General features: G+C 30.6%; 1 protein-coding gene across 1 annotated transcript; it reads right to left on the bottom strand.

Moving 5' to 3' along the window:
* Positions 1-615: 615 nt before the first annotated feature.
* LOC111370092 lies at positions 616-2,900 on the bottom strand. Its single transcript, XM_022991795.1, has 3 exons — positions 2,407-2,900; positions 1,798-1,887; positions 616-685 (listed from the first exon to the last, which is right to left on the bottom strand). Exons 1-3 carry the CDS (start codon positions 2,898-2,900, stop codon positions 616-618), a joined length of 654 nt encoding a protein of 217 aa, XP_022847563.1.
* Positions 2,901-10,739: the final 7,839 nt, after the last annotated feature.

Genomic DNA, 10,739 nt, shown 5'->3' with positions numbered 1-10,739 from the left:
CATCACCAGAGAGAATTAAGGGTTGAGTGTTGATTTGGAAGATCGTCGGTTATTCTAATTCCGATTTTGTGGGATGTCAAGATTGTAGAAGATCCACTTCAGACTATATTTAAGGTGCTATTTACTGGAAGAATGCTAAGCAGACACTCATAGCTAGTTCCACCATGGCAGTGGAGTTTATAGCGTGTTATGAGGCATCAAATCATGAAATATGACCACGAACTTTGCCACTGGGCTAACCATTGTGGACAATATAGAAAGACTGCTCAAGATATTTTGTGACAGTGAATTGGCAGTGCTGTATTCAAATAAAAATAGAAGCTCGACGAAGTCGAAACATAAAGAGATCAAGTTCTTGGCTGTTAAAGAAAAACTTTTGAATGGACAGTTGTCAATAAAGCATATTGAGAAAAACTCCATGGTTGCAGATCCACTTACTAAGTGATTGATACCTAAGGTTTTTCATAAGCACACTGCTTATATGGATGTAATGTCTCTTGAAGATATTTAGTTTTAGTAGATACATGTACTGTTATTTTGGATATGGTTTATAGTTAAAGTTATTTTCAAATATAAAGTTTTGGTTTATTATCTCTAAACTTGTTTAAAATGATCTCACAAAGATTTTAAGGTGGACCAGTTTGAAATAGACGTGTTGCAGATCATGTCATATGTAATTTTCATGCTACACATCCATGCTTGATCCATGTTATTCAGTTATATTAATATACTTGACCATTGATGGGTTTAATTACAATAAAAGTAGCGAAAGTCGGTTTAATCCTATGTTGATATGATTGATGGACCGTATTGTTTGGGGATGCGTTAAGTAATTATAGCAAAATTTTGAATACTCTTAAGGTTATGTTTAATATACAATTATAGTGTAATACAAATAGCCCAAGTGGGAGATTGTAAGAAATTTTTGAAACGATCATGTGGGTTTATATGTATGAATTATTGTGTATTAAATTAAAGGCTATCAAATTCGGTTAAACCCATTTAAAAGTGATCTAATAAGATTTCGGTATTTTGAATTTTAATGCATCCAATTGTAGTGTGGGTATTTTTTGCATAGAGACCAGGCTGTGGTTCCTAATTCTATGATGGGTCAAATTAGGTCAAAGGACATCAATATATAAATATAGTTGTGGTCTCCAAATCACGTGTACTGTTCATTCTGCTCTACCTCACATCACCAGAGAGAATTAAGGGTTGTGTGTTGATTTGAAAAACTAAACCATAAGATTCAACTATTGCAATTAACAATGTCTGATTCAGGTACGCTTCCGCTTTAGTTTATACATTGTTGATGATCTAACATGAAAGATTCGGTGATTATGGAAGTGACAAATTCTCCTACATATATTAGTACGTAAACAAGCAAAACAAATTGAAATTAACTCTAACTATATGTTACAGTTAATAAACAATATAGAAAGTCAAATAAAATTCAAATTCAAATATACAACAAACAAGGCTACGAACTCTCTGTGATGAGAATATACTTTATCAGATTAATGATGACAAACAAAACTTTTCGTAATAGTGTACACTAGTTGACACTGAATAAATTGCTGGTTGCATCGTAGATTCTTTTATCAATCATATCCCGCATATTTCTTTGTATTTATTGATCCATTACAAGGTACAATTTTACACCTAGTTGAAATGCTGCAGAACCATTAGGCTCTTCAAAGTGAAGAAAAAATAAATGAATAATTAGTTAATTAATTATTTGACGAGGTTAATTGTTTGAATTCTTGATAAGCCATGTGTTGAAATTAGGGTAAGGACTTTTGCTTCCTTCTGAGTATCTCTTGCTCTACTTCAACCAAGTTTTTAGTCACTGCATCCGAAGCTTTCGCAAGAAATTCAGACCAGTCCCTGCAATAGTCATGTACTTAAACAACGTTAAATTCAGATTTTGGTCCCAAAATATGAATAAAGAAAATGGAATGATACTAACATATTTACATATATGTGCTACATAGAGGTGTAAAATTCGATCAGCCCGGCACAGTCATGGACGAGGCAAAACAGTCTCATCAAATGGACTGACTCGTGTGTACGTAAAGGTGTGCAGCGTGCTGCACTAGACTTGAGTCTAAACTCAAAAACGATACTAGGACCCATTCTTGTTCATACTTAAGAGGATGTTCCACAATGGAGTCAGGATTCGAATTTAGTGAAGACATAATTTAACTAAGAAGAGAAATCTTAAACAAAAAAAGTGAAAAGTAATATTAAAAATGAAAAGTAAAAGAAAAATGTCATTAGAATAATTTTTTTTCTTGGTGAAGGCTTGAGACCTCTCCCACCTCCGTCCGCCAATGATGTTTTGTTACGGGAAAAGTATATACAAAAAGCAAACAAGATTGATCGAATACAAAATTACGACCTTACCCTGTCAGTGTATCAAATGTCAGTCCAACTGTGTATTTTGCCTCTTCAAGAGCCATACTAAAACTGTCCAAATCCCTAGCCGGACAAATCCCATCATCGTTAACCCTAAGTTGAGAAGGTTTTACATCACAAAAAACAGGAATCACCTTCTTTTTAGCCTCCATCATAAGAGCCAATTCGTGCAAACAAAAATAAGAATCACAGTATCGTGGAGAAAACACAGCAATCCCAATTTTGCATTGACCGATTGCCATGTCAATTTTTTCAAGCAATTTGTCCCCTGGCTTCATGTTCTTGCTGTCCAAGAACGGCCGGAGGTGGAGCTGCCGGCTGAGGTAATTATACAGCAGCCCGGCAACACTATTTTTTGTGTCAATTCTGCGGTGGCTGATGAAAACGTCGTAGGGCCGCAGATTAATATTTGTTTGCATTTTTCTTCTGCTTAGAAGAATTTGGCTGCAAATGTTGTTTCGAGCTGTTGCAGATCGTTGCATGGCAGTTAATATAAGTTTAGAATTTCCTTGTTATATATGGTTTTGAATTCAAGTTTTTTTCTCTGCGTTCTGTATATAGAAATAGGATCTTGGTAATTACGCTTCTACGTTATCTGGGTATATATAGGATGAAAAATATATGGGAAGAAATTCCTTAATTTTCTGATGTTTGAAGGATTCTACATTTCTTTCAAATCGGAATGTTGGACTTCGAGGATCAATTATTTGACTTCCTTCAAACACGCTAATTAGAGTTTTTAACTTTTTGTGTAAATATTATATGCATGCTCGTGTTTGAAACACGCACAATTACATGTAGAAAACATATTCAAAGTAATCGAAAAGTAAACCATACGTATCAAAGCAAACCTATTTATGGCAAAACAGTTTTTTTATTTGATTTTTGGGCTGCAAGACAATTATGTCTTTTTGAGTGACCTAGCTCAATTGATGGGCCCTGCAAGAACGTCACGTTCGAATGATTTATTTCATTTATAGTCATTTAATGTTATAGTGTTAACCTCATTATTTCCTTTTCCAATTATTAAATAGTAAATTCAACATTGAATAAATATAAAAATATTAACTAAGTTTGGATTATTCCTCTTATTGATGTTAAAACTATTTTAGGAAGGCAACTCATGTTTCATGTGATTTTATAGCATATGAGTTTGAACTCTTTGTAGATTTCACACGAGCATTCAAATTTAAGGACTGATGTGTTCACTCGAGTTACCATGTCCATGAGAAATATTAATAATAAAATCTCACATCATAAATATGAACTACTCTTAATAATGTTGACTTTTTGAGATTAAACCACAAGTCTTAAAACTTAATATTTTAGTTAAGGATGAAATTAGTAATTAATGTTCTATAAATTAGAATCTGCCAGATAGTTTGCTCGAAAAAATTATCAAATTATACGACCCGAACATGTAGGTACATTCCACACATAGATCTTCCATTACACCCCAGACAAGGAACAAATATTAGTAACTTCTCACTATTTAAACTTTGAAGAACATAGAAATTAATATAATCGAATTATCTTGTGTTGACTAGAGTGAAATTCATTATTTTGTTGGTATCTAAGTAAAATTATTAATTGGGCAAAACCACAAAAGCATCTAGAAGTGTTTTATTTTTATTTTTTTTTTGTCTTTTTTTAAGTTTTTGTCTCGTATGATTCGGTGTCAAAGCTTAGCGAGGAATTGGACTTGGTTAAGGTGAAAAAGACAGTAAAAGATATTCCAGTTTTATATACATATTTAGTCAACTATTCATATGATGTTATAAAATAGAAGATGTAATACCTAGAACTTTTCTTTTTACTATTTTTCAGGTCTAAATTTAATATGGATCACTTAGCAAATGAAATAATTCATGCTTAGATTTTTCGTCCACTAAAAGTCGAAAGGTTAAAAGATAAGTTCAACCCACTTATTCGCATAAAAGATTTACCTTGCTTACGAGTTTTTAGAATTTATCGTAAGTTATTTGAGTCGAATATTTAAATATTTTAGAATTTAATGAAATATATCAAATATTATACTCATTTTGTAGCTCATATTAAATAATATAATTTGGGCTCAAGAAAAAATAATTTTGAGTTACCGAGTTATTCTAATAAAAAGAAATGTGTTAACCTTTATTTGTAGTAGTAGTAGTAGTACTAATAATAATAATAATAATAATAATAATAATAATAATAACAACAACAACAACGAAACGAACTTTCACATAGGAATTTGAAAAGATATTTAACATAATTCACAAAATAATTAACCTAATTAAGTCATAAGTGGTTATTGATTTTGAATTATGTCACCAACCTTTTGAATTCCTTAAAGGTTATGTGGGAGTGATTTATATATAGGGTGTGAGGTGGGAGTGTTTTGTGTTACAAATTTTAAAAATTCATTTTTATTTTAACACACACTATTCACTTCCACATTATCATTTTAAACCACTTTTTTGGGTGTCAATTGAGGTAAGAATACATTGTGCAAAGTGGTAAATTCTTATTACTTGATGTTTGTATAATTTTTGGCATAAAATGCTATGAGACCTTCGGGTCACTCTATGTTAAATTCTTCAGGATGGACCGTTAGGTCAAAAATGTTAAATCTTACAGAATGGACCGTTTGGTCAAAGATGCTATATCCTAAGGAATGTGGGGATTCTTAAGAAATTCCCTGAGCTTTAAATCTAAGAAATTTTGGTATGTTATGTCAGTTTTATATTTATATCATGTGAATAAGAATGTGTATGTATTCTTACAGAGTGTTTTCAAAATACTTACTCTTACATTACCTTTCAGATTAGAACGGGTTGTTCGGATGCGTGGAAGATTGATCGAGTGATGCTGATGGGGTCGCCAAGTAAATTTTCTAGAAAAGATAATTGACAAACTTTTTTTTAAAAAAACATCTTCATATTGGATTTTGTGTACATTGTTTAATAGTTATTTTTATGTATTTTCAACACTTAATGAAAGTGATATTTTCACTTAAATTAGACAAAGAAAATATTGGTAACACATCGAGCCTATTTTTATAAAAGAATAAAATAATAAAGATGAAAAAGATCTCCGAGCATTACGGAATGGTATCAGAGCACGAGCTTAGTCGATTCTGTAGACTCACCGTTTTAAAAAAAAAAAAAGTACGCATATTTCTTCACCATGTTCAAATGTGATTTACGTGAATGGTAATTTATTAAGACTTAGTGGTTTGCGTGAAATATAAATATATAATTTTTGTTTTGTCTATTAAATATTTATGATTGTGAAATTACTAGAATTTATTTTGTGTTCATTTGTAACTTGATGTAAGTCAGATACTCATACATGTACACGTTGCTGACAATTTTAAATTGATTATTTAATATTGCTACTACTTCTCGAATTAGAGACTCATAAATTTTGTTTCTACCACTTCAAAGTTAGGAACCCAATAAAATACGTGCTTGTTCTTTAATTATTATTGTTTTCTAGTATAAAAAAAAAAAAAAGAAGAAGAAGAAGAAAAAGAGAAGGGTAATTTCTAAAATAAATGAAATGACTTTACTCTAGTTATTTCAATTCAACTATTCAACTTGTTAAGAAAATGATTTCTACTTATGTTGAGTACATGTCTACTTGTTTATATTACTTGTATGAAAATTTCATTAAAACTAGTATTAAAATAAGACACATGGCATTTAGCGCTCGTCAATTAGCTACCGTCCAATGAACCCAAGGTATGAATGACAATGATATGTTTAAGCTTACTTTCAAGCATGATTTACGTATTATTTAAGCTTGAATTCAAGAAATGCTTACGATGTTTAGAATGAGATATGCTTTGCAAGTTATTATTTTGTTTAATGTACATGAATGTATGATGATTAGTCATTATATTAAAAGCCCGAGAACATAATGTATAAGTTGACTAATAAAGATAAAACATAATTGAATATTTATCTAATAGATGTGGCTGGAACTTATGAAACCACTAGAAAGAAAAGGAAATAAAGGCAAAGTATTCAGAGCTTTTTGTTTAAATAAGATAATTTCGAGGACAAAATTAATTTAAGGGGGAAGGGATGTAACACCCCAAACTTTTTTTAATATTTTTCATTTGGGCCTAAACTTAATATGGATCATTTAGCAAATGAAATAATTCGCATAAAAGATTTACCTTGCTTACGAGTTTTTTAGAATTTATCGTAAATTATTTGAGTCAAATATTTAAATATTTTAGAAGTTAATGAAATATATCAAATATTATACTCATTTTGTAACTCATACTAAATAATATAATTTGGGCTGAAGAAAAAATAATTTTGAGTTAGTCCTTTCCGAGTTATTCTAATAAAAAAAAATGTGTTAACCTTTAATATTTTTTATTAATAATAATAAAAGAAAAAAGAGACAAACTTTCATGTAGGAATTTGAAAAGATTTTAACATAATTACCAAAATAATTAACCTAATTAATTCATAAGTATCCTTATTGATTTTGAATTATGTCACCAACCTTTTGAATTCCTTGAAGGTTACGTACGAGTGATTATATATAGGGTGTGAGGTGAGGGTGTTTTGTGTTACAAATTTTATAAGTTCATTTTTATTTTAACACACGCACACTATTCACTTCCATATTATCAATGGAGGGTAAGAATATATCGTGCGAAGTGGTAAATTTTTATTTCTTGATGTTTGTATAATTTATAACATAAAATACTATGAGGCCTTCAGATCGAACTCTATGTTAAATCCTTCGGGATGGACCATTTAATCAAAGATGTTAAATCCTACGGGATATGAGGATTCTTAAGAAATTTCTTGAACTCTAAATCTCAGAAATATTTGTATCTTATGTCAGTTTTATATTTATATCATGTTGATTGATTTTATCATTGAATTATCATCACTCAAAATCAATTGTTAAAAACAATATTACTCTTGCTAGTTATTATCAAAACGTTAAAGATGAAGTCAAACATAGTTCAACAATTTTCTCCTTTTTGATTATAATATACAAGATGATTTGTAAATTAAGATTGAACAATTTATATCAAATTGATAAAAGAAATGGAATTCATATTCCCCATAGCTTTTTCAAATCAATAACTATACATTCAAAGCATATAAACGATTTTCCATCTCTCCCCCTTTTTCATATACTTCAAGCATGTTATATTTTCAAATCAAAGCATGCATAGTCATCTCAATTTATTTTCCACTTTTGGCATATGCAAAAAGGTAGCATATATGAGAGGAAGGATATAGCATATAAGATCAAAACTTCAACTCCACCATAGAAAGTAGTAATATATTCCCCCTCAATTAAGCACAAGATGCCAAGTATAAAAAAATAACCATCACATTTATAGTAAAATAGTAATTAAAGCATGAGTGATGAATGAGGGTTTGAAGTGTCAATAAAAAGGAAATTCTATAGTCCGTTCGATAGGACAAATTTTTTTTAAGCCTTAAACTTTTTGGTTTTCTAGTTGACCAATCTAAAAAATCGGTTTTCAGCATTAAGGCGTTATTCTTTACGGTTAGATTGAAATATAGCATATAAGCACATAATAAACATAACATTGGGTCAACTAGCGATTAAGTAAAAAAAGAGATTCGATCATACCTCGATATTTTGTTTGTTTATGAGTATACCTTGATCATCCAATTTGATTGATGAACTCTTTGCAGTGTTCGTTAGCTTCAATTCCTTCGTTTTGAAACTCTGTTCTTACTCTTTAAGAATAGAACTTTCCTGATCATGTGTTTAAACATCCATTATTCAAGAATCATTTGATCTTTATCTTCTCTAGTACCTACAAAAATAATTTAATTTTTGGTATTTGGTACCCATACAACTTTGTGTCCTTGCTTGTTAGTGTTTGTGGACTTTTGAATTGACTTTTGTTTACATTCAAAGTGCAACTTCTTTTTAATTAAACAATTAAAAGATACATGTTCATTTTTATTTCAAAAGCCACATTTAACATTTGGATTGGGGAATTAGATGCTTTAACAAAGAAATTTTCAATAGACTTATTTTAAAAATGTTTTGTATCAAATTTCTCCTTCACCAAAGACACATTTTTGTTCACCAAGCATTAAATCAAAATTTTTCTTGCCAAAAGTGAATTTGTGAACAATTTGAGTCAAATCTAAAATATTTTCTTATAAAGAGGAATCCTCCTTAATTAAAAAATCGTATTTGACTTTTTCTTTTTCAAAGTCGTTTTGAGCTTCCACAAGTTTCTTTACCTCTTTTTCCAATAAAGAATTTTTCTTTTTCAGAGTAGAGCGTTTGAGAGCAAGTTTTTCAAATTCTTCAAGAAGGTCATCATAAGAGGTAGATAATTCATCATATGATTAATGTTCATTTGAATTTACGTCATTATCAATAGCCATGAAGCACATGTTGGAAATTTCCTCTTGACTTCCACCTTCTTTAGGGTCATCATTATCACTCTCATCTTGAAGTGGGCGCGGGTCGGTTCGGTTCTAAAGAGAACCGAACCGAACCAGAATTTTTAGATATCTAGTAAATAGAACCGTCAGGTCCAAATATAATTATGAAACCGTTCGGTTCGGGTTCGGTTCCGTTCGATTCTGTACTATAATTAAATCTTTTAACATTTATAATAACATTATATAAATATAACTAATGACACATTCAATGATTTTGAAATGTCAGAGATTAGTAGACTACCTTATTCAAATGATCGCTACGGTCAAAGTTTCGGTCCGCGGAGGTCACAGTTTCGATCGGAGGTCATAGCATCGACCGATGATTGTATAGGTTTTGAAATGTCAGTGAAGCTGTGAGAGTAGAGACAGCGTTATGCGCTTTAGTGTAGGTATTTAGGGTTATTTAGTAGATTGGATCTTGTTGGACTAAGAAATGAAACAATAAAACGGGTAATTGGGCCAAAAATATGGATTTAGAAATTGTTAATTTGTTTAAAAAAATTAAAATTAAAATAATTTGATTTATTCAATATAAAAAAAATTTAGAAAGATTTGGTTCTTATTCGGTTCTTGGTATAGAATCGAGAACCAAATTGTACCCGTCGGTTCTCAATTCAGATACACGTTCGGGTATTTAATTTGATAAGAACAGTTGGGTTCGGTTCAGTTCAGTTCAAGTTCGGTTCGGTCAGTTCGGTTCGGGTGATTTGCCCAGCCCATGTTAATTGAGTACTTTCTTTCTTTCTTTTTTCCTTTTGGAATCGATAATTGTTGTGGAAACTTTTCCATTTCTTAACGAGAAGAACTAGATCATCAAGTTTTTCATCATTCACATTTTCACCCGAAGTGCCTTCATCAACTATTGATTCTAAAACAATTAGTCGCTTTTCTTCTTCTTTGTTTTGTTTTCTCCTTTGTGTCGGTGCGATTTAGCTCATATGTCATCAATGTTCCATATCGCACTTCCAATGGATATGTTTTGATATCTTTAGTGTTTTCTATCAACATTCTCAATGGGCTCCATTCTTCCAAAACTGACCCTTCACTTTACACACAAGTTCACCGTTAGTGAATTTTCAATCAAAAGCTTCGAGGCCATTAACAATGTCTGTAAAACAAGTGATCATATCAACAATTGGTTCATTGTCTTTTATAAAGAATTTTTCAAAATCTTTAACTAAGAGATTTATCTTTGTTTCTTTCACTTTGCTACTTTCAACATGAGTAATTTCTAAAGCACGCCAATATCATAAGCAGAATCAGATATAATGATACGATTAAATTCATTTATATCCAAAGCACAATAATGTAAATTTTTGGCTCTAGTATTTAAAGATAATTTTTGTTTATCTACTTCATCGTATTCTTCTCTAGGTTTTGAGATAATTTGATCTAGCTTGCGATCAACTTTAATAACTTTTTTGGGTACATAAAGACCGAATTCAATCACTTTCCAAATATTTATAATCCATTGATTGAATAAATATCGTCATACTAGCCTTCTAATAGTTATGAGTGCCATCCAAGAAATGAGGATAATTTGTAGAATGTCCCTCAAGATTTTGAAAAAATGTGGTTAGCCATTGCTCAAGATTGTAGAATCTTAATTTCAAAATCAGCACCTTACTCTGATATCAATTGAAAGCTCAAAAATAACTAACCAAGAGGGGTGAATTGATTTTTAAAAATTTTTCAATAAATAAACTTAAATCAAGTACTCAAAGGACATATTGAATAATTAATAATCATAAGAAAATACAAGCAAGTAGATGAATCAAATAATAAACATAAATAAGATAATGATAAGTACAAGGGTAGAAAGAATGCAAATGATATAATTGTGGAGATTCGATCCAAAACAATGAT

This window comes from Olea europaea, chromosome 21 (assembly GCF_002742605.1).
Source record: "Olea europaea var. sylvestris chromosome 21, O_europaea_v1, whole genome shotgun sequence".
In the NCBI taxonomy this organism is placed as follows: domain Eukaryota; kingdom Viridiplantae; phylum Streptophyta; class Magnoliopsida; order Lamiales; family Oleaceae; genus Olea; species Olea europaea.
Note: the sequence above shows the minus strand (reverse complement) of the source record. Positions and strands in the feature narration are given on the sequence as shown.